Source organism: Leopardus geoffroyi, chromosome E2, assembly GCF_018350155.1.
Source record: "Leopardus geoffroyi isolate Oge1 chromosome E2, O.geoffroyi_Oge1_pat1.0, whole genome shotgun sequence".
In the NCBI taxonomy this organism is placed as follows: Eukaryota; Metazoa; Chordata; class Mammalia; order Carnivora; family Felidae; genus Leopardus; species Leopardus geoffroyi.
In genome coordinates, this window is record NC_059335.1 from 6,540,275 (window position 1) to 6,557,010 (window position 16,736).

The window sequence follows — 16,736 nt, forward strand, 5'->3', positions numbered from 1 at the left end:
CAATAAAATGTTTTGAGAGAACACATTCACATAACTTTTATACGGTATGTTGTTATAAGTGTCCTATTATTACTTACTGATGTTAATTTCTGTGTGTAATTCATAAATTAGACTATCACAGGTGTCTGCATATAAGAAAAAACATACTATGGGGGCACCCAGGTGGCCCAGTTGGTTGAGCACCTGACTTCGGCTCACCTGCAGTCAGTGCAGAGCCTGCTTCAGATCCTCTATCCTCATTTCTCTACCCCTCCCCAGCTTGCACTCGCTCTCTCAAAAATAAACATTTTTTAAAAAATAAAAAATAAATTGGGGCTCCTGGGTGGCTCAGTCAGTTAATTGTCCGACTTCAGGTCAGGTCATGATCTCGCGGTTTGTGAGTTCGAGCCCTGCGTCAGAATCTGTGCTGACAGTCCAGAGCCTGGAGCCTGCTTCTGATTCTGTCTCCCTCTCTCTGCCCCTCTCCACTCACGCTCTGTGTGTGTCTCTATCTCCCAAAAATAAACATTTAAAAAAATTAAATTAAAAAAAACAACATACTATGTATAGGGTTGAGTACTATTCTAGCTTCAGGCATCCACTGGGGGTCTTAGAATGTATCCGCAGCATATAAGAGGGGACCACCATACTCTCTATCTTCTATGGACTACTTGTGTTCCCCCGCCGCCCCCCCCCCCCCGCCAAAATTCATACATTAAGCCTAATCCCAAATATGATGGTTTTAAGAAGTGGCCACTTGATGGGATGCCTGGGTGGCTCAGTTGGTTAAGTGTTTGACTTCAACTCAGGTCATGATCTCACGGTTCGTGAGTTTGAGGCCTGCGTCAGGCTCTGTGCTGACAGCTTAGAGCCTGGAGCCTGCTTCGAGTTCTGTGACACCCTCTCTCTCTGCCCCTCCCCTGCTCATAACTCTCTCTCTCTCAAAAATGAATAAACATTAAAAAAACTAAAGAAGTGGGCCCTTGAGGTGATTAGGTCATAAGGATGTAACACTCATGAATCAGATCAGTGCCCCTGTAAGACCTCCCACGAACGCCCTTCCCCTTCTCCTTCCCCTTCCCCTATGTGAGGACAGTGAGATGACTGCCTCCTGTGAGCCAGGAAGCAGACCTTTAGGCAGCAAATCTGCCAGTGACTTCATCTTCGACTTTGCAGCTTCCACAACAGAAATAATTTTTTCTTCTTTTATTCAAGACTTCTCATACTTAGAAAGTTTTGAAACATTCGTTACGTAGTAACTTTGCACTTTTTTAATAGATTTTTTTTTATAAGCCATCCAGGCTACAGTATCCTCTTACAGCAAACAACCAAGACTATTTCACCTAGTGTGGATATTTACATCCTCTTATTAGATTAGCTGGTGTGTAAACATACCACTTAAGGATAATCTAGTAACCTCAGTGCTCTCTCCAGGAAACTAGGGGCTTTTTCTACTTTTGGTCACTACTGTATCCTCAGCTTCTGGAACAGGACCCAGTACAAAAGGAGTATTTGACAAATACTCCATAAACTAATGAATTGACTCAGTCTAAGGCTGCTGTTTCATGAGTGCCTCTGCATAAAATAAACTTTAAGAGCTTACAGCAGACATCCCAGTTTCCAACGAATCAGCTTGGCCTGGGGAAACTGAATTGATATACACATGTCCCATATCCCACCCACCCAATATTAGCCCTTTCCTGATTTTTCATTCATAGCAGCATTCCAGATACAAATTATCTTGTATGTTTTTAAAATTCACCTAATTATTTCCTCCACTTGGTTGAACTCAGACTTCCTCCATTCCTTTAACAGATACAATAGAGCAACTGATGTGTATGTGTTTGGGTTAACATCAGCTTATGCCTCTGTATCAATGCATATTTTTAATAGGATGAGGAAATCAGGCTTTCCCAGCCTCAGCCTTTATACAATTCCTCTCAGTATATACTTTTCAGCCATAATACAATCTAGAAATTTTTGCTCAATCCTTCTCCACGTAGAATGTCTCCAAGCTTCCTCCTACTGGTTTTCTGTGACATAAAATAAGACATAATTGACCACAGAAGGCACGAACACATTCACTGTATTCATAAGGTTTCTGTCCTGTGCAAACCCTCTGTTATCTCCTAAGGGTGCACATCTGGCTGCAGGCTGTCCCACTATGACCACATTGCTATTTGCTAAGAGTCCGCTGATGTTTAATGGCGTCTGACAAGCCACAGAAGGCACTTGCATAGTCACTGTATTAACAAGGCCTTTCTCCTGCACACCACTAGTCTGTGATAAGCTGTGACTCTCTGAGGGAGGATTTTCCACTTTGACTGAATCTCCACAGATCTCTCTTGTGTGTATTCTCTTATGTTTAACAAGGCAAGACATGTAGGCAAAAGCCTTTCCACACTCATTGCAGACGTAGGGTCTCTCACCTGTGTGAGTTCTCTGATGGACAATGAGCTTTTCCTTTGTGGTAAAGGCTTTCCCACACTCAGTGCATTCAAAAGGTTTCTCTCCCGTGTGAATTTTTTGGTGTTTAATGAGACCTGACTTCTGGGAACAGGATTTTCCACATTCACTGCACACAAAGGGACTCTTTCCAGTGTGATGTCTTTGATGTGCTATGAGACAGGTCTTCTGGATGAAGCCTTTCCCACATTCATTGCATATATAAGGTTTCTCTCCTGTATGGATACGCTGATGTACAATGAGATTTCCCTTCTGGATAAAGCCTTTTCCACATTCACTGCAAATGTATGGTTTCTCTCCAGTATGTGTTCTCTGATGGATTTTGAGCCGTGATTTCTTGAGGAAGGCTTTGCCACATTCATTGCATTCATAAGGTTTTTCTCCTGTATGCATTTTCTGGTGTTCAGTGAGCATGAACTTTCTGTTGAACGCTTTCCCACAGAGACAACATCTGTGGGGTTTCTCTCCTGTATGAATGATCTGATGATCAGTGAGGCAGGACTTCCTCTTGAAGGCTTTCCCACATTCACTGCATACATGAGGCTTCTCTGTTTTTTGTGTTTTCTGATGCTTGCTGAATTGGGACTTAGTAATGATGAGTTTCTTGCTTTCAGGGGATTTAATTTTAGTATGAAAGTGTTCATTATTAGTGTGGAGAAAGGATTTTCCATCTCCACTAGGATCTGCAGGGTTCTTTATTTCATTGCTTCTGTTCTGGTTACGTAAAGTTAACTTTGGTTTCATAGTTTTTCCATGTAAGTCACACATATCATGATTTTGTCTTAACACGGAATGAGCTGTGCTCTGATGAACAGTATTTTCAAATGCGTTATGTTTATGCCATTGTTCTAGGCTATTCTCCATTATTTCATTTTTTAAGTGTTCCGGTAAATAGTCATCAAGTTTCCAGATTTCTAGGAAAGAAAAGAACAATGAATTCATTCATCATCTTGATTTGGAAGAAAGATCACCGAAAAACTATCTTGATGTAAGGTGTCTATTTAGTGATGACCCTATGAAATTAGGATCAATAAAAATACATTTTAATGTTCCTCGCACATCGGATAAAACGATAATATAAATAACCCAAAGGATAAAAGTAGTTAGCGTAAAAACAAGGTTAGATCATTTGCAATGAATAAATACAGATTTGCCTCCTTTCTAAAGGAGGCCTCACAAAACATGCAGAGACTGTGAAATACACACAATTTACTGTGAGCAGCAGACCACAGGTTGGAGGGTCGCCTCACCCAAACTGGTAAGAGACTCCTTCACTTCACAAATCCTTACTGATGACTACAGTGCACGGGGCATGTGCTCATGTTGGGGACACACACACACAGAGTCATCATGTTCAGGGAGCCTACATTGCCATTTGGTAAAACCACTTAAAGGGCAAAGAAGGACACAAGGAAAACAGCTGCAGGTTGTGAAACGGGTGGGAAGGAACACTGGAGATGGAGAGAGGTGCAGGAAATCAGGTTACACTTGGAAAACGGGCCTCCCTATAGGATTCATTGTCGTGGTTGGCCTTGGGGAGCAATCATAATGATACACACTGGGTTCCAAGCACATGTAACCTACAAATTCCAAAAGGGAACTCCTGATTTCCCATCCCAAATCTCCTCCTCCACACGGCACCTCCATCACAGTGAATGACAACTCCAGTCTTCCCTTTAACCAGGACAGAACTCCTCAGCGCCTCCTCTCATCTGTCTGTCTTGCTCACACACAGTACCTACACCTACCTCATTGATCAATCCCACCTGCCCTCTTTATAATCATAACCAGAACTGAACCAACACCAATGCCCTCCACCCTCGTGGAGGCCAATTTCTTTCTCATTTTACAGCAGCAGCCTCCTACTTGGCTTTCCTATTCCTCCCCTGCCGAGTCCTGTCCCCTGTACAATAGCCAAAGTGATCCCTTCAAACATAAATTACATCATGTCAAGCCTCCTCTACTTGAAACTCCCTAACGTTTTGTCATCTCATGAGGAATTAAATCAAGGTCTTAACATGTCCTTAAAAGGCCTTATGTGACCTGCTACCCCAACCCCCTGTCACTACCCCAGTGACCTTCTCTCCAGTCTTGCTCTGTCCACTCTTCCTAAATTCTTCAGATCACACTCCTGCCTCGGGCCTTTGAACTGTCCAGGTTTACTTTGGAACATTCCTTACCCAGGGAGCTGCTCACATCCCTCATCTACTTGCTCAAATGTACCTTAAGGATTTCCTATTCCTCAAATCACAGCCAAGACCAAGCACTCATTCTTCAATTATGCTGTTTTAACGTTCCTTATAGCCATTTCCACCCCCAGAGTCTTACCTTCAACCTCCATTCATTCCTTCTTCTTATAGCCCATATTTACTTAAATGTCAGATCTCATCTGCCCTCTGTAATGACCGTATCCAGATCATGACCAACACGTCCCTTCCACCCATTCTGAGGACAACCAACCTGTCATGTTGTACGGCAGCCTCCTATGTGGCTTTCCTGCTTACACCCTTGCCTGCTACTGTCTACTATATACACAGCAGAGGGATTCTTTGAAAACATAATTATTACATGTCACTTGCTATGCTCTCGGGCGCCCGGGTGGCTCAGCCAGTTAAGCAATTGACTCTTGATTTTGGCTCACGTCATGACCTCACCATTTGTGAGCTCTGTGCTGACAGCGTGGAGCCTACTTGGGATTCTCTTTCCCTCTCCCTCTCTGCCCCTCCCCAGCTTGACCTCTCTCTCTCTCTCTCAAAATAAATAAATAAACTTTAAAAAAAAATGAACTTGCTATGGTCTCTACTTGGAACACTCCCAACCCAGCAACCTGTTAACTTCCCTCACCTCTTGGCTCTAAGGCACCTTATCAGAGGGGCGCTCCATTCCTAAAAAGGAGACCAAGACCCTACTGTTCCATTATGGTGACTAAGTTTTTCTATTTAAATGTTTACATATTTTTAAAGGTTTACTTACTTATATTTGAGGTGGGGGGCAAAAAGGGAGGGGAACAGAGGATCTGAAGCAGGCTCTGCCATGACAGGAGTGGAGCCTGATGTGGGGCTCAAATTCACAAACCATAACATCATGACCTGAGCCAAAATCAGACGCTTAACCAACTGAGCCACCCAGGTGCCCTGGTAACTAAATTTTTATCACAGTACTTTTCACCCCGGTGACTAAATTTTTATCACAGTACTTTTCACTTCCCTAGACATATTTATTTGTTTATTTTGATTATTTTCTTTATTCCTTCTCTTAGAACGAAAGCTCTTGTGTTTTTCTTACTGCTCTTACCCTCAAGTATACACTGCTAAGCTACCAGAAACTAATTTTTAAAGGAATGAATGAAGGAAGCAGTCACATGTATGGAACACACTGGGGAGAGTGTAGGAGAGATGATGAAACTCTGCCTTTGTGTAAGTGAGATGATACATCATAGATATCACAGGAAGAGGAATTTCATGTCACATGACAGGTAACGTAGTTAACTGGGATTCAATGTCATCAAATCCAATGGAAAAAATACAAGTTTTAGGGAAATGAACACAGCGGTGTCACATCTATAATGAACAAGACGAAAGTTCAAAATTAGTAAATACACAAAGGAATTAAAGTAGGCATGAGGTAAGATCTGCAGAGAGTGAAGGATGTTAAAATATCTTTTTAGTTAAAATTCATGAACAACTGACTCCTTTAAAGAAGAGCACACTGCAGGTAGGGAATATCTGAGGTCATGCCTGGACGGCCAGGATGTGAGATGCACGGGAGTAAAGAAGAACCTAAACTTACAGGGGCTTCCTGGGAGGAGAGAGGAGGTGAGTTCCTTGCAGTAATTGGGAACTCAGGAGAGTTGCCACGGGGATGAGTGAATTATACAGACCTAAAGTCTGGTGGATCACATTGAGGAGATGTCAGTTTGGGAATTTTCTTAAGTGAGCAGAAGAAACTTAGCTTATTAGAATGCAGAAAAGTGTGAAGGGCTAGGAGACCAGATGAGAAGATGGAAAACAGAACCTTGGGAGAACTTCAGAGTGAGGACAAGGGCACAGTGAAGACTTTGGGGACCCAGCATCCTGGCGGGGATGGAGGTTAGGAAGGAAAATCAACACTACCAATGGGACAGAGGGGTGCAGTAGTCAGAAGACAGGAATTCGAAGTGTTCTCTTTGGAGAGAGGCCTTTGGACAATGGAATTTTATAGCAAGGGAGGTCAAAGGGAATGAAGAGGAAGGGAAAGATCAGAGAATCTTAGGAAGAAGAAAACTATGCAAATAAGCAAAATATTAACATGTAGATAAAAATGAATAGATCCCAGAATAGGCAAAGAGTATATTTTTCTCTAAACTCCTACAAAAAAAAAAGAGGTCACACGTTGGGAGAGAGATGCATGGAGGCACTGCCTACCTATCCTCAAACCCTCTCACAGCTGTGACTCTTATCTGGCCAACTAGAATATGATTTCCACAGCCTAGCCCCCTCCTGGTTCTCTGACTCACCTGAACAGGTTCGAAAGGGGATGTCATCTTCCACTGTCCCTGCTGGTTTTCCTTGATCCAACTTGGTGAGCACATCTGGTTTCCTGGGGTAAAAACCTGTTCATGGGAAATGACAGAAGACTAAGCATTGGGCTTGGGGTCTCTGAAGACCACAGAAATGTTATAGTTGACAACAAAACAATTTTCACATTACAAAGGAAAAACATACTGCCCTGCATGTCTCCTCTCCCGTTGATACTCTACTAAGTACTTGACTTCTGACACCTGATCCATGGGGTTTTCACACATCAAGGAATTCTGTGACACCAAAGGACACCGACTGGGTGTCTGACAACTTAGATCAGTTCTGACAATCTCCACCTGGTGACGGCTTCCGATCCCACAGTTTCACTACCACAAGACTGCACACCTCCTCCACTTCAGACGCCAATCACAAGTCCAAGTTGTTTCTTGAGCTTCTGATAGACTAAATATGGACTGGAGGTTCCCATGACCCCCTTTTTCAGGTTCAATTAATTTGCTGGGGCAACCCACAGAACTTAGTAGAACAATTTACTTATTACGTTCCTGGTTTATTATAAACAGATATAGCTCAGACATAGCCCAGTGAAAGAGATACACGGTACAAGGTATGTGGGAAGGGGTGTGGAGCTTCCATGCTGTGTCTCGGCATCCCACGTTCCCCGCACCTCCGTGTGTTCACCATTTCAAGAGGTCTCTAAACCTGTTCTTGTGGGTTTTTATGGAGGCTTCATTAAGTAGGCATGATTAAGTAAATTAAATCATTAGCCTTTGGTGACTGATTCAAACTCCAGCTGTTCTCTCCTCTCCAGAGGTGAGGTGGAACTGAAAGTTGCAACCCTCTAATCGTGGTTGGCTCCCCTGGCAACCAGACTCCATCCTTAGGTCATATAGTGGCTTTCCAAAATCACCTCATCAACATAAATCCAAATATGGCTGAAAGGGTCTTGTTATATAAATAACAAAAGACACCCATTTTACATTTATCTTCTTATAACCTAGGAAATCACCACTGTTGCAGGAGCTCTGTGCCAAAATTGGAGATGAAGGCCAAAAAGATATACATATATGTACATATACATACATATGCATATATATGTATATATGTATAAAATATACATCTACATATGTATATGTATACAAAAGCATACATGTATATACATAAATATATATATATCACAATATCATACATTTGTACAAAGTAAAGGTTGTGCACTTAGGTGAAGGGAGAACATACCCATGTCTCTGGAGCCAGGGAGGGGACTGAGAATCTAATTTCAGAGCAGCACACATACTCCAGAGCTTTAAGAAGCCGAGAAAGGAAAGGCCACTGATGGGGACCCTCTGAGTGACACAGGGGAGCTGTCCTCACCCAATGACACCAGGTTCCTATAGTTCTCCAACATCACATCCCGGTACAGGTTCTTCTGAGCAGGGGCCAGGAGCTGCCACTCCTCCCATGTGAAGTTCACAGCCACGTCATCAAACGTCAGGGATTCCTGTAATAACAGTGCTCTCTAATGAAGTGATGTCCTTTTGATGGTATGGAAGAAATGTTAACATTTTTCTGCCTATTTCCACTCTATAGGTTTTATCTAGACATGTAGTGGTGCTTTTATTTTGGTACAATGTGGATGAGGCAAATACCCAATTAAATATTCTGTAGTTGTGCACTCAGTCATCCATCCATTCTTCCAATGAGAAGTTTCTATAACATGTAGAAGTTCAATCTTGTTAACCTAGAAACACCATCCATATGGAGATGACAGACAAAAGATATATGTATGTATACTTTTCAGATTAATGGAACTGATTTTTTTATAGGTCTCTACAACACCATTAGGGAACAAAGGAAAGAATAAAATAAACCAAGTCACCTGTGCCTGGATCATTTTTTCTGCTCTCTGAAAATAGCTGGCAATGGGGAAGCTCTGCTTTGTGTCTTCTGGGTCTACTCTTAACTTCTCTTCAGAAATCTCAGTCCTGGATGAGCACTGGGTGTTATATGTAAATGATGAATCACTAAATTTTATTCCTGAAAAAAATAAATAAATATATTTTGATTAAAAAAAAAAAAAGCAGAATGAAAACATGAACATGTTGTTAAAATGGGGCTTGTCCTACTACTAGGTATTTACCCAAAGGACACAAAAACGCTGACTCGAGGGGGCACATGCACCCCAGTGTTCATAGTAGTGCTATCAACAATAGCCCAAGTATGGAAAGAGCCCAAATGTCCCACTAACGAATGGATAAAGAAGATGTGGTATATATATACAATGGAACATTACTTGGCAATCAAAAAGAATTAAATCTTGCCATTTGCAACAACGTGGATGGAACTAGAGGGTATTACGCTAAGTGAAATACGTCATCAGAGAAAAACAGGTATCAGATGATTTCACTCATATGTGGAATCTGAGAAACTCAACAGATGAACATGGGGGAAGGGAAGGAAAATCATGATAAAAACAGAAGAGAAGGGGCAAACCATAAGAGACTCTTAAACAGAACATGACAGGGATGTCCACTCTCACCATGTTCAACATAGTATTGGAAGTCCTAACCTCAGCAACCAGACAACACAAAGAAATAAAAGGCATCCAAATAGGCAGGGAGGAAGTCAAACTCTCACTCTCGCAGACAGTATGATACTCTATATGGAAAACCCAAAAGATTCCACCAAAAAACTGCTAGAACTGATCCATGAATTCAGGAAAGTCGCAGGATATAGAATCAATGCACAGAAATCGGTTGCATTTCTATACGCCAATAATGAAGCAACAGAAAGAGAAATCAAGGAATCGATCCCACTTACAATTGCACCAAAACCCATAAAATATCTAGGAATGAACCTAACCAAAGAGCTGAAAAATCTATACACTGAAAACCATAGAAAGCTTATGAAAGAAATTGAAAAAGACACACACACACACACACACACACACACACACACACAAAACCATTCCATGCTCATGAATGGGAAGAACAAATATTGTTAAAATGTCAATACTACTCAAAGCAATCTACATATTCAATGCAATCCCTACCGAAATAACACCAGTATTCTTCACAGAGGTAGAACCAACAATCCTAAAATTTGTATGGAACCAGAAATGACCCCAAATAGCCAAAGCAATACTAAAAAAGAAAACCAAGGCTGGAGGCATCACAATTAGGGATTTCAACCTGTATTACACAGCTGTAATCATCAAGACAGTATGGTACTGGCACAAAACAGACACTTAGATCAATGGAATAGAATAGAGAACCCAGAAATAGACCCACAAATGTATGGCTAACAAATCTTTAACTAAGCAGGAAAGAATATCCAGTGGAATAGTCTCTTCAGCAAATGGTGTTGGGAAAACTGGACAGCAACATGCAGAAGAATGAACCTGGACCACTTTCTTACCATACACAAAAATAAACTCAAAATGGATAGAGGACTTAAATATAAGACGGGAAGCCATCAAAATTCTAGAGGAGAAAGCAGGCAAAAACTCTTTGACTTCGGCCACAGCAACTTCTTACTCAACATGTCTCTGGAGGCAAGGGAAGCAAAAGCAAAAATAAACCATTGGGATCTCACCAAGATGAAAAAGCTTCTGCATGGAAAAGGAAACAATCAGCAAAATTAAAAGGCAGCCAATGGAATGAGAGAAGATATTTGCAAATGACATATCAGATAAAGGGTATCGAAAATCTATAAAGAGCTTATCAAATTCAACACCCAAAAAACAAATAATCCAGTGAAGAAATGGGCAAAAGACATGAATAGACACTTCTCCAAAAAAGACACATAAAAAAATGCTCATCACTCATCATCAGGGAAACACAAATCAAAACTACAATGAGATACCACCTCACACCAGTATGACTTGCTAAAATTAACAACTCAGGCAACCACAGATCTTGGTGAGGCTGTGGAAAAAGAGGAACCTTCTTGCAATGCTAGGTGGTAATGCAAACTTGTGCAGCCACTCTGGAAAACAGTATAGAAATTCCTCCAAAAATTGAAAATAGAACTACCCTACAACCCAGCAATTGCACTATTAGGTAATTATAAAAAGGATACAGGATTACTGATTCATAGGGTCACATGCACCCCAATGTTTATAGCCGTGCTATCGACAATAGCCCAATATGGAAAGACCCCAAATGTCCCATCAACTGATGAATAGATTAAGATGTGATATATATATATGCATATATGTGTATATATACGTACATATATACGCAATGGAGTATTAATCGACAATCAAAAAGAATGAAATCTTGCCATTTGCAACAATGTGGATGGAACTAGAGTGTATTATGCTAAGCAAAGTAAGTCAGTCAGAGAAAGACATATCATATGACTTCACTCATATGTGGACTTTAAGGTATAAAACAGATGAACATAAGGGAAGGGAAGCAAAAATAATATAAAAACAGGGAGGGGGTGAAAAAAATTAAAGCTAAAAAAAACAGGGAAAGGGACAAAATATGAAACTCCTAAACACAGAGAACAAACTGAGGATTGCCGGAGGGGTTGTGGTGGGGGATGGGCTAAATGGGCAAAGGGGCATTAAGGAAGACACTTGTTGGGATGAGCACTGGGTGTTATATGTAGGGGATGAATCACACGATTCTACTCCTGAAATCATTAATACACTATATGCTAATTAACTTGGGTGGAAAGAAGGGAAGGGGAGGGGGGGGGATGGGAGGGAAGGGAAGGGAAGGGGAGGGAAAAGAAAGAAAGAAAGAAAAGAAGCCAAAATTCTACTTTGAAGCATTATTAAAGAGAAGTGTGATTTAGAGAAAAAAAAAAAAAAAGAGAGAGAGAGCGGCTCTAAATACAGAGAACAAAATGAGGATTGCTGGAGAGGAGGTAGGTGAGGGGATGGGGTAAATGGGTGATGGGCATTAAGAGGGCACTTTCCAGGATGAGCACTGGGTGTTATATGTAAGAGATGAATCACTAAATTCGACTCCTGAATCCAAGACTACACTGTATGTTAACTATCTTGAAAATGAATTATAAAAAAAAAAAAAATCTCAATCTTAGTCAGGTGTATCCCATAAAAACTGACACCATATCCGTAACTTCTTTCTCCTTCACATGATCCTTTTACTCCTGGGGCATCAGGATTTGTGGGTTGAGGAGATGACGTAGTCTGAGTGGTGCACTTCCTCTGGGCCCAGACGCTGTCACTACTCCTGGGCACTCACCTTAACAAATACCTGTCGTATTGCTAAGTGTCCCCCCCCCTTTTTTTTTTTTTAAGTTTATTTACTTTGAGAGAGAAGGAAAGCACAAGCAGGGGAGAGGCAGAGAGAGGGAGAGATAGAACCCCAAGCATGCTCCACACAGCACAGAAGCCCAATGCAGGGCTAGAACTCACAAACCATGAGATCAGGACCTGAACCGAGATCAAGAGTTGGACGCTTAATCAACTGAGCCACCCAGGCACCTCTACTCAGTGTCCCTTTATTTAATACCCCAGAAGATTTATTCTTCAGTAAAGCCTGAGGTTCTGAATGTGGCGAAGGTTTTCCTTCATCGTGTGATGTGTAAGCGGGGGAGTCTGACATGAGACGAGGAAAATGAGGCCCACCCAACACATGCCTGAGGAGAAGGGGAATCAGGCAGATCACTTGCACACAACAGACCACACAGAAGAGGATCGGGGCACTGTTTTCCTCTAAACCACATGTGCTCAAGTATATCTTCAGAGCTTTTCGTACAGCCTGTGAGGACAGGCACTTCAGTTTGAAAACCAAAGTCCTGGGAAAATCAGAAGCATGCTTTTATAAGCAATAATGGTAATATCTTAGGAGGTTTTAAATACATAAGAAACAAAAGTACAGAACATTGTAAATAAATTGGAAAGTGGTGGGGCACTTGAGTGGCTCAGACTTGGGGTCTGGGCTGGGTGTGGAGCCTGCTTGGGATTCTCTCGCTCCCTCTTCCTCTGGCCCTTCCCAGTTCATTCTCTCTAAAAAAAGTAAAAATTAGGGGCGCCTGGGTGGCGCAGTCGGTTAAGCGTCCGACTTCAGCCAGGTCATGATCTCGCAGTCCGTGAGTTCGAGCCCCGCGTAGGGCTCTGGGCTGATGGCTCAGAGCCTGGAGCCTGTTTCCCATTCTGTGTCTCCCTCTCTCTGACCCTCCCCCGTTCATTCTCTGTCTCTCTCTGTCCCAAAAATAAATACACGTTGAAAAAAAAAATTAAAAAAATAAAAAATAAAAAAAGTAAAAATTAAAAATAAAAATAAATTGAAAAGTGGTAAATGAAGTCGAAGTGTTCTAAGATTCCTGCATCACTGGAGAAGAGTGTAAAAGAACTAATTAACATGAGAATTTGACAAAGGAAGGCTCCATGCCGTACAGATAATGTCCAGGGTCCTGACAAAAACCAGTAATTGTCTTGATGTTCATAATTTTCATGCTGACAGAATGGGAAAATATAATGGCATGAAACTCATCCAAAACAAGGCAAAAAAGAGTAAGAAACTGAGAATAAGTGGGGTAACTACAATGCACTTGGATGACTGTTTTTAAACCAAACATACTAAGAATTATATTAAGGATAACCAGGATTCCAGTTAATTACATTAAACACAAATGCCTCAAAATTGTCCCACTGGATTAAAATTTAAAACCTAATAGCATGCTAGTATAGGTTACATGTCTGAAACAATGACATGGAAAGCTCCAGAAAAAAAGATTAGGAAAAAATTATACCACGAAAAGAGTAAGCATAATCTGGTTTAACTATACTCTCAGACAAAATGGACCAGAAAGCCCAAAAATTACTAAAGAAAAAGAGAAACAACACTCACTGGTTAAGAGGTCCAATCCACCACATTATAAGAATTTGAATTTCTATGCACGTAACAACATAGCCTTGAAAGGTATACAACAAAAATGGACCTGGGGTGCCTGGGTGGCTCAGTCAATTAAGCGACCGACGTCGGATCACCTCATGAACTCATGGCTGGTGAGTTCAAACTGTGGAGTCCTGCGGAGGGCTCTGTGCTGACAGCTCAGAACCTAGAGCCTGCTTTGGATTCTGTGTCTCCCTCTCTCTCTGTCCCTTCCCTGCTCTCTGTCTCTGTCTCTCTCAAAAATAAACATTTTTAAAATTTTTTAAATAAATAAATTGCATTTTCATTTATATTTCCTTTATTTTTGAGGCCTTGCTCAAAATAATATAAATTATAATAAATTATAAACATTGGAAACCGGAATGAAAATTAAGATTATACTCAGACAACATCATCATGGACATAGAAAAAGAGATTCAAAGAATTACTAACATAAAAGAGAAAATGCTCCCCCAGAAACCAGTAAGCACATTTTCACAGATAGCTGGCTGGAACCGCACCACATACTAAGCTCATTTCACAGAAATTCAGTCATTAGCAGTTGGAACTGGGACCACCACGGCTGACTAACACCAACCGGTACTTAGTAATAAACCGACCTGTGGATCACCCTGCAAGACGGATGGATACTAAGCAAAACGGGCATTCTGTTGGCAAAGAACAAAGTGTGGACGCAGGGCAGGCAAGTAAGCAACAGTGTTCCCCGCTGCTATGTATTAAGAGGTGAGTGCGGGCGCTGGCAAACATTTTTCTGCAAACGGATAGATATTACACATTTTCAACTTAAGAGCTCTGTCGCAAGGACTCAATTCTTCCTCTGCCCCGGAAAACAGCCATAGACGACGACTAACAGACGGCGGTGGCGATTTAGCCCCTCGGTCTGCAATAAGTCAACCCCTGGACAAAAGGCTTTACAACAAAACAAAGCAAACAAAACCACAGAGAGTTTGGAACTACCCTCCTGCGCTCTGCAGTCTTCTGTCCCAACAGCCCAGCTAAGAACTTCACCCCAAACTCCAGCCCCAGGTCCTTGGCGTCCAAAGCCGCAGCCCTGACAAATATCTCTGTACCAGACACCGATCACACACGCCCTTATTAATCCGAAAACCGGGCGAGACACCCCGATGTCATGAGCACCCACCGGAGCCCCAACATCACTGAGCCCCAAATTAAATCGCCCTCACCCCGCCCGGAACCAGACACTTCGATCATCGTAAATGATCTGCCCCGCCTGCTGCAGGACTCCATACGCTCTACAGCGCGGACACGGTCGTGATCTCTACAGACCCTTAACGGTCTTAATGGCCCCAAAAGTACCCCAACCACAGACACAGGCGTCACAGACTCCCACGTGGTTCCCCTCAAATACCTCCACTTTTGAGCCAGTAATTCCACAGGTCCACCCTACTCCACTTCCACGATGTGGACACCACGTCATCCCATGAGAAACAAACCTCCTATGGGACAAACCGAAAACCTTCAAGGGACAAAAGCACACACCGACCTGGTTTTCTCCAGGAAACAAGGAGACCTAAAGGTAACACTTCCGCGAACTGCTGCTATTCCTGGAACCGTCGCTCCAAGTTTTCGACAGCCTATGGCGGCCGAGGAGGACCCTAAGACTTCGAAGAAAGGCGAACAGTTGGCCGGTATTTCCGGGAGCAGTATGTCCGCGCCCGCTGGCTGTGGCTTCGGGGGCGGCCATACTGGAACGAGTGTGGGACAAGTGACGTACACGAGGCAAGGCGGCCGGTTTGCGGCTGCGAGCCAGTGATGGCCCGGAAGTCAGAAGCCGCCGAAATTATCTCATTTACTTAAAGTCGGGTCTTGCGGGAGACGGCTAGATTTTCAGACTCAATTTCTTGGAGGCAAACTTGGTGTGAGTTAAATTGCATTCTCGAGCTATGCAGGAAGTGACAAGGCCCGAGTGTATAGTATACATTCTGTATTTTATTTTATTTTATTTTATTTTATTTTATTTTATTTTATTTTAATTTTATTTATTTTTGAGATACAGAGCACAAGCGAGGGAGGGGCAGAGAGAGAGGGAGACACAGAATCCGTAGCAGGCTCCAGACTCTGAGCTGTCAGTGCAGAGCCTGACCTGGGGCTGGAACTCAGGAAGGATAGATCATGACCTGAGCCAAAGTCCAATGCTTAACTGACTGAGCCACCCAGGTGTCACTCAAGATAGATCCCAGACCTAAATATAAGGGAGAGAGGCAAATGGGAGGTAATGTTCATAAACCAAATAAGTTAGCCAGAGAGTTCGTGAGACAAGACAGTAATGCATGAGCCATAAAAGGTGATAAATTGGACTTGGTTAAAATTAAAAACATTTGTACTTTTTTTTTTCTTTTAAACATTTGTACTTTCTAAGCACAACATTTAAGAAGAGTGGAGCCAGGAATTGGGAGAAAATATCTCCACATTGTACATCTGATAAAGGACTTATATTCAGAATATATTAAGAATTGCCAAAACTCAACAATACCAAAACAACCATCCAGTTTTGGGGGTCATGAAAATTCAAAAAAATTGGATAGTGGTGATAGTGACATAAGAGCCTGGAGCCTGCTTCAAATTCTGTGTCTCCCTCTCTCTCTGCCCATCCCCCACTCATGCTCTGTCTCTGTCTCTCTCTGTGTCAAAAATAAATAAACATTAAAAAAAATTTTTTTGGGGGGCGCCTGGGTGGCGCAGTCGGTTAAGCGTCCGACTTCAGCCAGGTCACGATCTCGCGGTCCGTGAGTTCGAGCCCCGCGTCCGGCTCTGGGCTGATGGCTCAGAGCCTGGAGCCTGTTTCCGATTCTGTGTCTCCCTCTCTCTCTGCCCCTCCCCCGTTCATGCTCTGTCTCTCTCTGTCCCAAAAATAAAATAAACGTTGAAAAAAAAAAATTAA

General features: G+C 42.2%; 1 protein-coding gene across 5 annotated transcripts; it reads right to left on the reverse strand.

Moving 5' to 3' along the window:
• Nucleotides 1–1,227: 1,227 nt before the first annotated feature.
• On the reverse strand, nt 1,228–15,490 carry ZNF350 (zinc finger protein 350). Of its 5 annotated transcripts, none has more exons than XM_045440481.1 (5): nt 15,339–15,490; nt 8,839–8,996; nt 8,334–8,460; nt 6,941–7,036; nt 1,228–3,359 (listed from the first exon to the last, which is right to left on the reverse strand). In XM_045440481.1, exons 2-5 carry the CDS (start codon nt 8,851–8,853, stop codon nt 2,002–2,004), a joined length of 1,596 nt encoding a protein of 531 aa, XP_045296437.1. In that variant the 5' UTR covers nt 8,854–8,996; nt 15,339–15,490; the 3' UTR covers nt 1,228–2,001. The 5 variants fall into 5 exon arrangements, with proteins under 5 accessions (XP_045296437.1, XP_045296438.1, XP_045296439.1 ...); XM_045440482.1 differs by having other exon boundaries at nt 15,204–15,490; XM_045440483.1 differs by lacking the exon at nt 15,339–15,490 and adding an exon at nt 12,852–12,896.
• Nucleotides 15,491–16,736: the final 1,246 nt, after the last annotated feature.

Bases quoted from the DNA above. Each gene is read 5' to 3' on its own strand.
- ZNF350 (XM_045440481.1), bottom strand. The intron at 7,037-8,333 runs GTGAGGACAGCT...TCCCATGAACAG, and splicing joins TAGGAACCTGGTGTCATTGG to GTTTTTACCCCAGGAAACCA. The intron at 3,360-6,940 runs GTGAGTCAGAGA...TTTCTTTCCTAG, and splicing joins CCCCTTTCGAACCTGTTCAG to AAATCTGGAAACTTGATGAC.